The sequence below is a fragment of the Melanotaenia boesemani genome, chromosome 20 (assembly GCF_017639745.1).
Source record: "Melanotaenia boesemani isolate fMelBoe1 chromosome 20, fMelBoe1.pri, whole genome shotgun sequence".
NCBI lineage: Eukaryota > Metazoa > Chordata > Actinopteri > Atheriniformes > Melanotaeniidae > Melanotaenia > Melanotaenia boesemani.
Window position 1 is genome coordinate 8,578,210 of NC_055701.1, and position 15,748 is coordinate 8,593,957.

Consider the following 15,748-nt stretch of genomic DNA (forward strand, 5'->3'; position numbering starts at 1 on the left):
CACTCGACTTCCCCCTCTCTCTCACACACATGTAGGGTGTTGGGAGGTGTGCACATGATGCTGGGTGGAGCGGAGGGGGCCATCTAAGTGGCCTTCTTGGCACTGCTGTTCTGCTTAGGCCTGAACCCCCTCAGCCAATTAATCAACATATCTGGCTATGGCTATGAAATGGAGGAACCATCGTGGGAGGGCTAAGATCCTATGGGATACAGATACAGACCAACAAAATAGTGGTGGCCAACCAACTGGACATTGTGATCATGGATAAGCATCAAAGGAAAGCCATAGAGATCGATGTAGCCATCCCCAATTATGGAAATATCAGAAAAAAGGAACACAAAAAACTGGACAAATATCAACTCAACAAAGAACTGGATAAAACCTGGAAGGTGAAGGCAACAGTAGTATCAGTGGTCATTGGAGCACTGGGGGCCATTTCCCTCACACTGGAGAAGTGGCTCCAACAGATACCTGGACAAACATCAGACATCTCCATTGAGAAAAGTGCAGTGCTAGGAACAGCTAAGATACTGCATAGGATTCCCAAGCTCCCAGGACTCTGGTAGAGATCCTGAGCTTGAGACGAACAGCCACTACGCCTACCCAGGCGAGATGGGAGGGTGGGTGAAGGAAGAGTTTATATATATATATACATATATATATATATATATATATATATGTATATATGCATACGTTACCATTTCAGTGTATAACATGATGAAAGTCCTATGAGAAAGCAAAAAAGAAGGAATAATTAGTTAACATGCAGAATATAATGACAACTCTGCACTTTTCAGGTAGTGATGTTTCTAGTGAGGATGGCTTCTTCTGTGGAAGTTTACAAGAATAAGTTTGGTCTGCATCAGTTGTAAAGTAGTCTCTGTGTTTTCTCAGATTTTTTTATCATCCTTTACATATTTTTTGTTTATTTTATTGATTGTTTTGTTTTGTTTTGTTTTTTCATTTTAATGTTATTGTTGTGCTTGGACCTCTGATGTGAATTGTGCTCCTTCGTCTGGATGTGCATGGGTGGAAAATATTTCACACAACAAGTAATATCTGTTAGGAACTTTACTGAACTTTGGAAGGTTAGTATAGAACATTGATTTCAGTCGGTGCTCCTGTATTGGGTTGTGGTCTCTCAAGCACAGAACAGCAAGCTAGCCTGTCCATGCAGTGAGCCGTGAGTGCCGAAATATATTCCTCACTGATGCTAGAACTTATGTTAGATAGAACAAATTACAACCATCTGCAAGAAGACAAAGCACAATTTATTTCTTCTGTCATCTTTGATCTGGGTTCAAAGATTCTTCTAATCTTGGTTTTGTGATTTTGAGGGCTACTGGTGATACTACATGGTGCAACTGTTTATCAGCTTCTTTAACATCAAGACATCAAGAATCTTCTGAAAAAATTTCTGGGCGAATTGTTGCAGAAACTTTGTGAATCAGCTTATTATAACAATATTTGAAGACAGACCAAACAGCATTGTTTCTAATCCAAATTGTGCTAAAACGTGATTATCATAAAAAACGAAGAGTTAAGGTCCACAGTTTAATATGATTTATTCAAAACAATAATTTTTGTATCATATGTTTATAACAGAATAAAAAACTTCATTCCAGATCAAATGCATAGTTCAAAGAGGTAAATGTTGTCTTTCTTTGCTGTTTTTTTCTTTTTATATGTACATATTTTACTGCTGTTTTTATGACGTTAGAAATGGAAGTGCTGTGATGTGAGACTGTATCTTTGTCTAATTTTCTCTGAAATCAACCATTCATGCTTTGGTTTTGTTAACACTGAACATCAGGTTGTTTTTATTTTGTTTTACTAATTTCTTCTTGATAAGGAGGTTCTATAATGCTGGCATTATCATTCACCATAATATTGCTCTGATGCTTTATTGTCTTTAATTTGTCTTGGCCACACAGTAAGAGCCAAACATCATAATACGTGTGTTATGTTAGAAACACACATCATGATTAATTCAATACTGCCATGACGCTGTTATTAGTCGTTTCATGTGTTTTAGAAGCTACTGGATGAATTAATCAACTTTTTATTATTTATTTAAGTTATTTTTACAGATATTAAGATGTCTAGAAAATCTATGGCTTATAGCCACACAACTACATAGATTTTCAGCCTACCAATAAATAACGACAGCACATAGTTTAGCAAGATAGGACCTTTGAATCTTGCTGACTTGCATCACAGGAGCTTCAATGTATGCTAAAAATGTTTAGCTGTTTATGAAATCCTCGGCTCTCTGTGTCATTTTAAAAGATAAGTCTGATAAAATGGTATCAGAGTTCTGCATTTTGAGACACAGTGAGCACCGCTGATACGTTGCTTCTGGACTTACAGAATTCACTATTTTCTCCTGCTCATGGCAACGGCTTGAATGCTCCTAGAAAGCTGAATTATTTATAAAATTATTGGTGAAGTTAAGTGGCACGCAATATCTGTTTCAGAGCTTGATTCTATAAACAAACAAAGCTGTAAAGGACTTACTTTGTATTTGATGTTGGGTTGTGTTGGCATGTTAAAATACATGTAAAACAGATTTCCAGGATTTCCTTCTTTCATCTGAATTAGGAAAATCTTGTTTCAGTGATGCAGGAAAACTAGTCCATGCATTTCTTACTTCAAGACTACAATTCCTTATCATCTGGAGGCCCCAAAAATGCTCTGAAAAGCCTACAGCTGATCCAAAGTGCAGCAGCAAGGGATCTGATGAGAATTTAGAGAGATCATATTTCTTCAGTTTTATCTTCCCTTCATTGTCTACGTTAAATCTAAAATGATTCCATTCACATATAAAGCCCTTTATCACCAAGCTACACAGTAGCTTAAAGATCTTATAGTTCAAAGCAGAGCACTTCGCTCTCAGACTGTCTGTTTACTTGTGGTTCCGAGAGGTTCTAATAGTACAATGGGAGGCAGGATCTTCAGTTATCAGGCCCCTCTTTGTGGAGCCAGTTTGGGTTCAGGAAGCAGACACCTTCTCTACCTTTATGATTAAGGTTAAGTTCCTTTTTTCGTAAAGCACACAGTTATGGCTGACTTTTATTCATGTCTTTAGTTAGCTGCTATAAGCCAAACTACTGGGGGACGTCTAACGATGCACTGAGCACTTCCTTCCCTTTTTCTCTTCTTCACTCTTTATTCTGCATGTATAAATATATGACGTCATACATTTGTCATATCTGTCCTTTAATCCAATAAGTCAAAGCAGTTGGCCACCCCTCCTGAGTCTGGTTCTGCAGGAGTTTTTACTTTTACTTGTTGCCCTGTGCAAGCTCAGGATGGGGGATTGAATCAAATAAAAGATTCAGTGCAATCCAGTGGCTTCCTTAGCTAGGCAGTTATTTTTCATGAATTGGTTGATATGAAATCAGTTATTATAAACTGGACTAATGTGGATCAAATTTAGATTATAATTGGACTAAAATTAAATTAACCATGTCTGTAAAAGTGCCTTGAGAAGACTTTGCTGTGAAATGACGCAAGACAAATAAAGCTGATCTGAACTAAATTAAATGCAACATTAGAGAACATTAGACTTTAGCATTAGCATGTTAGCATTATTGCTAAAGCCTGTTAGACCCGAGCAAAAAACACAACACAGATGCATAATTGAAATACATTTATTAGGTTCAAAACAATCTCAATCATCATAAAGGCAATAAACTTAATAAAATGTTTTACACTTTATTCTTTAAAGAACTACCAACACACTAAGACTTTATATTTATCCATGTAAGGTTCACTCAAACATCCAGCCTTTCTTTTCACTTCTTTGACTTGCGAATGATCTCAAAGTAACCAAACTATATCATATAATACATTTTGTTCTGCATGAAGCATTGGCACAACATTTGAATCCGACCTGTTTAGACAGGGATAATATTTGGGTTCTCTGTGGTAAACATTTTTCCATTTGGCACAGAAGCTAACTACACTGGGATCTGAAAAATCCCAGTGCAGTAAACCAGTAAACCAGTAAATTATTCTTTCATCTGGTTCCGTTCATAATTTGTGTAAACTTATTGGAAATAATGCACAGTATCACCTGTGCAGCACATGCAAATAACATTTGAGGGTTTTTTTTCTACATTTCAAGCAGAAAATCTCAGAATTTTAAATATCTTTGGTTAATAATAAATTTTTAATTTGCTTTTTGTTTTCAGTAATTTTATTATGGAAAGGAAAACTTTTAGTTTTCTTGTTTTACTTCTTAAAGTGACTGGCTTTTTAAAGCATCCCAAAAATGGTCCAATAAGTGCGGACTGTTGTAGCTTTCAGTGGTGTCCTGTCGGCTTATTGTTGGTTCTTTAATGGCAATTACCACAAAACTGAAAGGCTGTCGGCTGACTTACAGAAATTAAACTTAATAGTACCACTTACAAACAGAAAATAGTTTAAATCAAAGAAAGCTCAAATTAAGTTTTGCTGGAAAGATTTACAGAGGTCAAAGGTCACATAGCTTTGGAGCTCATGGGTACTTCAAGGTAGAGGACTGTTGATCTCACAGGTTTATCCAGCAAAGGCTTCACGTGTAAAAGCTCCAAGCAGGTGAAGCAGGAATTTTAAGTAGTCAGGGTGATTTAAAGCCTTAACTTGCTGTTTATTGGACTTTGGATGGGTGATTAAAGTCCTGATTCATAATTTGAATATTATATACACCATCCATCATGAAATGTCAAAGATTTACTTCAACCTAAAGAAAGGTCAGAACAAAATCAGCTCTATATTCTTTTCCAGTTTGAAATCATTTAAATTAAAAAGGCTTCTGTAATTAAACCCACAAATCACTCAAATGTACCTTTTAAGACCTAGGTGGTCAATTTACAAGAATATATCTCTGCACATGGTGGCAAATAGAGAGTTTTCCATCAGGAGGGACATCTCTAATCCACAGCACCATTTTGAAACTTGTTCAAAAGTCTGTTTTGAAAGAAACAAACGAGGAAAAAACAAAAGCGACACTCACCACGTTGAGGGAAATACCAGCTGAGGGCAAAACAGTGGTCCAGTATATTTTAAATACATTTTTTAAAAAATCAAACAGCACTTTATATATGTTTCTGAAACATGTTTAAAGAACTAAATGCTTTAAGTCAACTAATATAGCAATGATGCATATCATCTATTAGTAGAACTAATGAGAACAGATCTTTACATCTTTTTGGTCTTGAAAAAAAGAAAAATTAATTTTGTGGCTGCTCTGGAGCATTTACATCCTTAATGCTCAGCCTTTATGGCTCACCGAAGTCATCAGCCTGCAGTAAGTCAGACTCGCGATTTTAGAGTCTGTGTGTGTGCAGAAAAAAAAACTGTTGCTATAATTTCTTTGGAAGAAATTCAAGATAAAATGTTTTTAAAACATATTCAAACAGAATTTTGACCAAATCTGGAGGACTATAAGGACATCTTCCAAGCAGACCGTGCGTATCAGGATAATTCCAGGCAGCTCTTTCAGGCCATCTTCTTACAGACATGGATGAAGTAGCATGGGGCCTGGGACTGGCCCGGTACGTACGTCTTGAAATCTCCGTAGACGCTGTGCTCCATTTTGCCATTGAAGGCGTCCTTTAGCAATCCTGTGAAGCTCTCCAGGCGGTGAGGGTAGTAGGAAAGACGGAATTTACTGTAGAACACGAACAGAGCACAAACATATACATGATTCCTCTGAGAAGAAGAGGTTTTGGTCTGATATATGAGAGGCTGGAGCCTAAAAAAATTGTCTGTACTTCACTTAAAACTGAGTGCGCTACACTGCAAATTCATTAACAAAAAACAGAAAAAAACTACATGTTTAAGTTCAGGATCAATTTAAGTATTAATCAAATAATGTGTCAACTGATACCTGATGGATGGTGAGAAGTCTCTGTGACGTAAATGCTAAAAAAAACTACTCTGGAAAAAAATTTTTAATTTACTGAAACTGGCCTGTGTTTGCAAAAATCCGACAAAATCTGTGCTTGCGAACCTTTTAAATGGGAATATTTTTCACAGTTTTGTATGATTAAAAACTGTACATTTATTCTTTTTTTACAAAAAAGGAAAAAAAAATACTTAAAATTTTAAAACTTTTCATGTTATCGGGCTTTTATGTTTTGAAAAATCTAATTAATTACAGATAATACAAACTGTTCTACATAATGGCAATGAAATAAATATTTTTTTCTTCTTCTGTGTTTAACACTTGTGTGTCTTTCCAGGTTTTTTGTGTGTTTACATGAAACTCAAATACAAAATAAAAAACTAAACATTGATTTTGCCCTTCAGACCATAATGGAGTAAACATAATGGTCTGCTTCGAGTCCCTCTTTTAGCTGGGGGCTATTTTTAAAGCTGTTTAATTTCACCATTATTATTATTATGTTTGCATAATAAAACCTAAACTAACACATCAGATAAGGCCTGATTATAGTGACATATTATCAGTATTTTCCAGCTGCAACAACAATAACAGCTTATTATTTAAAGAATTAGTTTATGTGACTTGGATACAGATCAAATTAACCAGATACTGAAATTAACCAATGTAAAATATAAAAACTGTATTTATTTAGCCTGTTGCTAAAATTGATCCACCGTATTATGAGATGAAGCCTCTGATATTTCCTGTGTTGACTCAAACTCCACAGAACAAGCTCCTGCAACTTTTCAGCTTCATAAATGTGTTTGTTGACGACACAATGCAACAGTGTGTTTACCCTCAAATAATTTGAAAATTAAAAAAAATTCTTCAACTTTTATTATGAATTTGTTCGACCAACTTGTGTCTGAAGAGATGGACCCAGCCTACCTGACTTCAGGAAGGTTGTGATGGACAGCCTGTGGCACTTGGATGGTGTAGTCCAGAGTGATCATATGTGGTTTACTGTTGACCCACAGCACCGAGGTGGTGATGTCCTGAGTGAGGTCGCTCTGCAACACACACACGTTTATGGGTCATTCAATAAAACATGGAAAGTTCTTTCACTTTCTTTTACAGTCCTAAGATTCTTTTAAGAGGACATAAAAATCAAATGAGTCACGTTATTAAAAGGTGACCAACAGAGTTCAATATTCAGTTTTATTATTTAAAATTCTAATTATTTATTTTAACTGTATGTGAAAGTAGAGCCATGTTTATTCTCTTTCATTAATTAATCTAATTGACAGAATGATTAAATAAAAGATGGGAATAATTATAGCTGCACAATTAATCGGATTTTGATCGTGATCACGATTTTGGTGGCCACAATTAAATGAACCTGATCGTCAACGATATTTACATTCAAAATGCGGCTCTGCTGCATGCATCCCTGATCACGTACATTCTCAACCTGTAGTCTGCCAACCACCAGGGGGCGAACGCAAGGCCAAAGCTTCATTAAGCGCAGTGGTGCACCCCTTTTATAGTTGGCAGCTAGTTGTACTCAGTGTTGCCATAGTAGCGACTTCATCACTATATTTAGCGAGTTTTCACTCACCTCTATTGATTTTTTTCAGAAAACAACTAGCGACAAATCTCGCGACTTTTTCTAGTGATATTGGAGATTGACGTGAAAGAGCGTATAGTTTACTCTTGAGGACTGGGTGCTGTGCCGACCCCTCCCCCGTCCAAAGCACTCAGAAAAGGCTTGTTCCTCACGCGACAAGGCTGCATTCAGAGCAGAAGATGGCAAGGCTGAAAATTAAACGTCCACAACAGCTGCTGGATGATCCTGCGCTGGCTTACTGTCATATATTAATGTTTATTAATGAAGAGTGTTGGGGGACCTGTGGACATGTTCTTGTCCCTGGGGTGTCTAGCCTTGGTGTTGGGTTGGCGTGGCCAGCAGTGGTTTTGCTTGGGGCGGAATGGGTGCCCTTGGGCCTGTGGGGTGTCCGCCCTCTGTGTGGCCCGCGCCGCGGCGCCCGCTGGGCCTGCTCTCTGTCGCCCTGTGCTGTCCGGTGCCCCTGCCCCGTCGTGCTAGGGGGCTCCGGTCTGGGGGCCCCTCTGCTCTGGTCTGAGTGGGCCGCTGCTCTGTCTGCTTTGGCTGTCCTGGGCTTGGTGCTCTGTGGACCTGTTGGGCCTTTGGGGCCTCGGGCTCCCCCCCGTCCCCCGCGGATGCTTCGGGGTGTGGCGTGATCACGGCCACACACGCACGTTGACATGTGCATGCTCACAAACGTGCTTGTCTCTCCATCTGCTTCTGACTAGATGTTGCTACTAGATGTTGGTACGTTACTCTGCAGGCACGTTTGATGACTACTGTACTTTTTCATATCATCATTATCCTATTTTTCTTTATGTATCATGTAGTACTGTGGTAGTTTATATTGTTTTTTTGTGGTGTGTTTTAGGCAGCCTTGACAACTGTTATTTCCACATTTTAAATCTGTCCTTTTCTCCCTTTTTTCCCCCTATTCCTCTATCTCCCTGTCAGGTTCGGCACCGACATATAAAGACTAAAGAAAATAAGATTACAATAAAAATAATAAAAATATCAAGGGCATCCATGTATATAACATGTCTCCCCTGGTAGAGCAAATCTGTCAAGCAAAATATGGCACACAGACCACCGTTCTGTGTGTTAGGATGCTGGAGAGGACATGAAAAAAGAATAAAAAATAAAAAGAGAACCGGCTCTTTTGGCTCCCAAAAGGCTCTTGATTTAGCATCTTTTATAGCCCCATAATTTACATTAACTTCTCCAAAATGAATGGTAAATGTATTTGTTGCCTTATTTAATTATCTTTTCTATTTAAATTTCTATTTAATTTAAAGTTAAAATTTTCATTAATAATTGTTGCCACATAGTTTGTTTATAATTGGTGTAATAAAAATACATGTTTTTCCAAACACGGTGAATAATCGTGATTAATAATCGTGATTAATAATCGTGATTGCAATATTGATCAAAATAATCGGGATTTTTATGTTGGTCATAATTCTGCAACCATAGGAATAATACATCATGATACACTCACTTCTGAAGGTTTTCATGAGGATGTGCAGGATATTTTCAATTATAGATCTTTAATTTCTCCTTTAGCAGTGTTTTGTTTGTTGGGTGGCTACATGATCATTTGTTGATATCCTAGATTCAGACTTTTTTTAATTGCTTCTAAGAAAGTTTTAAGAGAGCATTTCTGTAGAAATCTTCTGTTAAATTTAGAAGAAAGTTGATCAAACGTGACTGAATGAAAGCAGAAAGTTGATCTGGTGGTGCTGGACGGGTACAGACTGTGGGATTACAGAGGTATCAGAGGTGGATTTTCTAAGAGACGTGACTGTTTGCTTAATATTTTTATTTAGGCCATCCAGCTGGATAGTTCTGACTGGCCGGATTAAAGAGTAAGGAGCATGATTTTAAAGAAAATATTATAAAACAAATATGGCTCAGTGCAGCTGTCTCCTGCTGTCTTCTGTGCAGTAGATTTCACATATGTGAGCTTCTGACAGGCTAGAAAAATGTAAGACTGGTTGTTTATCTAGACTATAAATATGTGAAAACTGTGAGTAAAGACAAAAAAAATTATATCAGACATAAAATTCCAAATAAATAAATGTTTATATTAATTGCATATTAGATGCTAGATGTCATTCTCTAAAGGCTTTTTGCTCTGTTTTCCAGACGTTGAGCCAGAAATCATCTAACTTTTTATGCATATTTCCTTCTGGTTCTGCTGCATCACTCAGTGAAAATCTCACAACATCTGGCAGGATCTGCACAAAGATTTAGGTCTAAAACTCAGCTGCTGCTAAGGATTGTGGAAGGAAAGCTTTCATAAACAATACTGTCTGTCCTTTTACAAAGCAGCAACGAACCAGACTAAGCAGAGTTTAAATTAGACTTTTCTTTTGCTGTTCAAGCTGATGGTTTTCCTCACTCAGAAGTAAATCTGTCTCAGTTTAAGGTGACAGCAGAAGAAAAAGCAGGCTAATATGTTAGATTTGTGTATTTAGTGTTTCTCCTACATTGACTCAGCTGTATTGTTGACACCACAACTTTAAAATGCTGGGGATTAAGTCGTTTCACATGGACAACGTCTAGATTCCTTAACTGAACCTGGACTGCCACCTCCAGAAGTGCAGCGGCAGAAGGCTACTCTGCTGTCTGACATCTGCTCTGCATGTTAACTACTAGAATTTATTTAACCTGTGAAGCATCTATTAATCAGAGTGTCAACTTACAACTAAATTTAAATGATTAATTAGATATTACACAGCAGCTTAAATATACTGTATAACATTATTTGCTCGTTATGTGTCTAGGTGAGAAATTCAAAATAAAATAAAATAAAATACAGTCTCCTGAGCCACCGTACCTTGTAGTAGATATTTTTGCCTTGCGGCGCCCGTCCGGTCTCCAAGATGTAGTCGTAGTTGCGGTGGTCAATAATGAGGACTCCACCTGGTCTGACCATACTGGCAATGTTTTGGAGGGCCAGTTTTTGGTCACTTTGGTCTCCTACAAGCAACGACAGGATCATGAACAGTTAACAAGAGACTTTAGTCAAATTGTCATCAATGTCATCAGTCAGACATCAGGAATAAGAAGCTAATATAAAAATGCATTATCATTTTCATAGTAAATCAATTTTTTAGTTAAAAAAATGATAATACTTTCACGACATATCAATAACTATTTTTCAAGAACTTTTTAAAGGAATTTTAACATGAAACAATTCTTATTCAAGACTTCCAAACATCTGATTTTTCAAATCACAAATTCATTGCAATTTCCTTTTGGGATTAATAAAGTATTTTTCATTTCACAATTCCAGGCTCAGATATCTAAAGTTAAGGTTTGTGAAAAAAAAATAACTGGGTCAGAGCAGAGAATTAAAAGATACCTTTGACACAAATTCTAACCGTAAACATATTTTCCCACAGCATGGCCTGAAAGGTATCACAGAACATAACTGTACAGCACATCCTGTTACTGCTACAGAAATGTACCCCAGGCTGTGACGGTACTCGGTTACATCGCTGTTAAGGGGTCAGAAGTTAACAGGCAGAGGTAGTAAATTAACAGATTTTCAGCCTGGTTTCTAGTCACTTTGAAACACTCCAGTCTTGTTACATTACACTGTATTTTTATTAGGGGTGGGACTTGAACGTGTTATTACTTAATTACTAAAAAGGAACATTTAAAAATATATATATTTGAATTTAATTGGCGGTTTGCATTCCAAACAATGCAGAACGTTTCTCAGTGCATGACTTCTTCGCACACCAAATACACTGACGCACACATCTGAGCTCGGAAAACAGTGTTGCCAACTTAGCGACTTTGGCGCTATAGTTAGCGCATCTACTGTGTCTTTTTCAAACAGCTGCTGGCAGCAAATCTAGTGACTTTTTCAGGTTTTATTGGAGACTTTTGGAGACTGTAGTGAAAGCATGTGTAGTTTATTTATTCTCAATGAGCAGCATGTGCTGCTGCAGGCCCCTCCCCCATCCAAAAGCAATCACAGAACCTCGTCCTCACGCAGCAGCTAGCTCCAAGCTGCCGTCAGAGATGTCCAGTTTCCACTGGCTGATCCCGCCCTGGTTTACCGTCAGATATTAATGCCTATTAATGAAGAGTGTGGGCGATATTTAAAAAGTTAAACGCTCTGTAACATGTTGTAGACATATAATTAGAGAGCAGCCGAAGCTGCTAGTTAAAGTACTTAAAACAGCACTTTATCTTAGGGTCTGTTCACTTTTTGGGCAGGGATCTTTTCAATTTCTTTTTCTACTTTTTTTTTTTACTGTTTGGAACTGAAATGCAAATTAAATGCATTTTTTTCCAGACATTACTAGAGCTTGAGTTTACAACATTATTGTCTGTGTCTGTTATTTGAGTCAGTCGTCCACAAAAATCCATTTAAAATAAAAGAATTATGTTGCTGTTTGGGGCAAATATTGTCATGCAATTAAAATGCAGTTAATCAAGATTAACTATTTACAAAGCCTCTTAATAATTAGATTTTTTCAAATCAAGCCCCACCCCTCATGTTTATATTTTTATGTTTAATTAAGCTGTTTTTCAATTTTATTGCATATTTTATGTTGGAAAGACTTTATATGCTTTGTGTATAAAGTTGACTTGGTTTGACTTGACTTACATTTTCGACAGTGCAGCCATAAGACTGATCTCAGAATGTCTATCTTCTACAAGAAAAAAAAACTTCAATCCTACCCAGCTCTATTATCCTTTGTTTACCTTTAAAATCTGGTAAGTGGGCGAATGAGTTGCCGAGGCAGATGACAGCATCAAAGCCGTCTCCCTGTTTGTGAAGGTCTTCTGGCAACGTCAGCCAGTTGGCCTCTTCGATCACTGATGATGAGAGAGACAGTCAAAAAAGAAGAACATAACATTTCATCTGTTAAAGCACCAGATTTACACACCATGCACGTTAAAAGCAAAGCTGTCTGATTTTGAAATATTCAAAACATTTAAAATGTGATAGTTCAGTATGTTAATAAAAGAAAAAGTTCATACCCCATTGATCGTAAGCAGATTCTTTTCTTCTCTCCCATCTGGCCTTCAGCGCATACTTGAGCATTTTGTCACTGGCATCCACACTTACCATATTAAAACCCTCATTCACCAACATAATGGAGTCAACTCTGCAAAACATAAACCATACACAACAGTCTGTTAATACACAGGACAGCTATAATGACATAATATATACTATTACCATGGAAACAAGAATTGGCTGACAGTGATGACAACCATGTTGCTCTCTTCTGTTAAAGTGAATGAACAAAAGAGATTTTTTTTATTTTATGTTTATTGTCTTCCTTTCATGTGAAAGCAGTTTGATAACATCTGGTTAAAAGTGTCTCCGTAGCTAGCATACCAAAAGTGGTAAATTCACACTTTGTTAAAAGTAAGCATCACACGACACACTAAGCATCACAACCAGGGAAATACACCTTAATGTTTTACAAGTAAAAATAGATGGTTGATATATTTAACAGCCAGATGCTTCTTGTACTTAAAAAACCTGAAGGCATGAACCTGAAGTAAGGTGAATATAAAAGAGGCATGCTGCAGAGTCACCCAGATGTTTATAGATGATTATTTATTTATTATTTCTACTAATATTCAGTTAAGAGACAGGTGAGTGTGTGTGTATGTGTGAGTGAGAGAGCTGGAAGGGGATCAGTGTGTATTTAAAATAGTTTAATTCTGTTTAATATGCAAACACTTGTTTTATTGTGTAAAGAACTTTGTGCTCTCTCGTATGAAAAGTGCTTCATAAATTTGACTTGATGATTTAGTGTGTAGCACACTGGCTGCAATCATTAACAATAACTAGGTAACTGCAGGATAATATAAAACAGCAAAGAAGTACAAAAGTTAACTCAATGCGAGTCAAAGACATCATGTTCCAGAATTTAGGCAGTATCCTTATTTCAGAAAAAAGAAACCCTATATGGTCCAGTTCTGGTGACTTTTATACAAATCGTGGGGATTATAGTCAAAACTGCAAAGGTCACACTTCTTGCTGCTTCCGGCACTCTCATGACAGAATATCTGGAAAGACCAGCACCACAAATCATTCAAATGGCCAAAAATAGCAGAGCCATTTGTAACCCCATTCCACGATGAGCGTGTTTACATCACCACAGATGGCTGATGCACACCACTACTACACACTGGGGTCAAAGACAGTGTTGGTTCACTCCAAAGTGCTTCCACAGAGCATGTGCACTATCAGACACAGACGCAATGTTTACATTTAACATATGCTCTCAGATGACTGATAATAAAGTTATTAAAAGTTTAAATTAATTATATCTCCTTGTAAAATTATAACCTTTTTCTTAATTTATCCTAAAAAAAATAAATAAATAAAAAAACTGAAAAGTTGGGCACATTGAGAAGTTTAACAGGTGATGGCTGATGATGATGTTCAGCCAATGGCCTTGATGCTTCCCCCACAGCACTGATAGTATATCAGGACAGATAAACATACAGCAGGGAACGAGTCAAAACTTTCTGGAACTACATAATATTTACTCATTAACTGAACAACAGTTAGACACACTAGTAAGTGAGTGAGCGATAGGTAGGTAGGTGGACAGACAGACAGACAGACAGACAGATAGACAGATAGATAGATAGATAGATAGATAGATAGATAGATAGACAGATAGATAGACAGATAGATAGACAGATAGATAGATAGATAGATAGATAGATAGATAGATAGATAGATAGATAGATAGATAGATAGATAGATAGATAGATGCCTCTGACGCTGGTCTGCAGACAGGAAGTGACACAACAGCAGCTGCAACTCTGCACTTTCATTCATTATTCTCTGTCCTAATCCGGATTTTGTCCAGTTAGAAGGGTCAGCAAGTTTAAATTCTATGAAAGTCAAACCAACTTCACAGTCTGCCCGGATAATCTGACTAATTTATTATGTAACAAGAAATGTAATTTTAAGAAATGCTTTTCATAATTACTCATCTGAGGACTGAATGAAATACTTGAAGCATGGTTTTAGATCGGATTATAGCTCCTTATTGTTCCACAAAAGGAACAAAACAATATGTCAAAGTTCCAAGTTTTGCTAAGTCATACTGTCTTTGCAGAATTGTCACACCCAATCACAAATCTGGGCAGTAGATCCTGTTGGGATCAACAGGTTGCCCAACCCACACATGCCAAAGTATGGCGACTAATCAATTAAGTCTCCTATTTTATTCAGTTGTGCAACAGTTACTGTAAAGATTTAGATATGTATACCATAAGCGTTTCGTGTTTGCTGATATTCCTGCATTTCTAACAACCTGAAATGTTTTTAGTTGATGCTCAGTGAGCCAAATATGAAACTCCCCATGTGTGTGACTGCTGAGTCAGCATGACTTTACCCTGTTCCGCAGGCTACATCCAGCACTCTCCGCACCCCTTGTTCTTTAAGCAGAGACACCAGCCAGCTTCTGTACTCCTGCGTCCTACTCTGCGTATCTCCGATGTACAGCTCCCACACTTTCGCTGCTTTGCCGTCGGCGTACTGGTCTGGAAGACCCTCTGCGGCTACACCGAGAGACCGGGTCCTAAACACACTGTCTACCGACATGCTTGTACCTGCCTTAGTGTCCTATCTTTGCTTCCCGAGCAATTAAATAGGTGTTTTCAGCTCAAGCACTGCGGTATATCCGTGTGAGAACAGATTACTTCCCTGACACGTACTTTCCCCACATGCTAACTCAGATTGCGGTTGTTATTATTTATACAAGCGACGTAGGAGGACAAACTTTAAGCCAATAACGCGCCACTGCGGAACGACGCCTACTCTCTGATTGGATAGATTTAAAAGAGACCGCCCTCTGTATTTACGTCAGTGGACGTCCTGAACGTGGACGTTGTTGCGATTCTTTCGATCTTAATTTAGCCTCGCAGGTGAAGTTTCACACAGTCCTACATCACAGTGTCACATTCAACACTATCTAAAAATCAGAAACTTAACCTAATATAAAGTTAGTTTGTTGAGGATATGAATGTGTTGCCTAATATAGGAAATAAAAAACGGCAGCCTCGCCTGTCAAGCAGTACTGAGGGTATAAATTTGCACAACAAAGTGGTGTAGAAACGGTCAAACATTTCATCATTTATTATTTCATCACACAGCCTGAACACGCCGCATATACATTAAATATTAAACGGCTATGGGGAATTATTTAAAACTTTAATGCAGCAATAATAGCATTAATTCCTCACATATAAGACAATGATAGGAAATAACTAAC

At 37.4% G+C, this 15,748-nt stretch overlaps 1 protein-coding gene across 1 annotated transcript; it reads right to left on the minus strand.

The window, feature by feature from the left end:
• Window positions 1–3,637: 3,637 nt before the first annotated feature.
• gnmt (glycine N-methyltransferase) lies at window positions 3,638–15,212 on the minus strand. The gene is made up of 6 exons (XM_041971722.1): window positions 14,870–15,212; window positions 12,480–12,607; window positions 12,201–12,314; window positions 10,315–10,457; window positions 6,821–6,942; window positions 3,638–5,656 (listed from the first exon to the last, which is right to left on the minus strand). Exons 1-6 carry the CDS (start codon window positions 15,076–15,078, stop codon window positions 5,485–5,487), a joined length of 888 nt encoding a protein of 295 aa, XP_041827656.1. The 5' UTR covers window positions 15,079–15,212; the 3' UTR covers window positions 3,638–5,484.
• Between the last annotated feature and the right edge of the window lie 536 nt (window positions 15,213–15,748).

Excerpts from the sequence above, each read along its gene's own strand:
- gnmt (XM_041971722.1), bottom strand. The coding sequence starts at position 15,078 with ATGTCGGTAGACAGTGTGTTTAGGACCCGGTCTCTCGGTGTAGCCGCA. Across the intron at positions 12,608-14,869 it reads GATGTAGCCTGCGGAACAGG|AGTTGACTCCATTATGTTGG; the intron begins GTAAAGTCATGC and ends TATGTTTTGCAG. Across the intron at positions 6,943-10,314 it reads GCAAAAATATCTACTACAAG|AGCGACCTCACTCAGGACAT; the intron begins GTACGGTGGCTC and ends TGTGTGTTGCAG.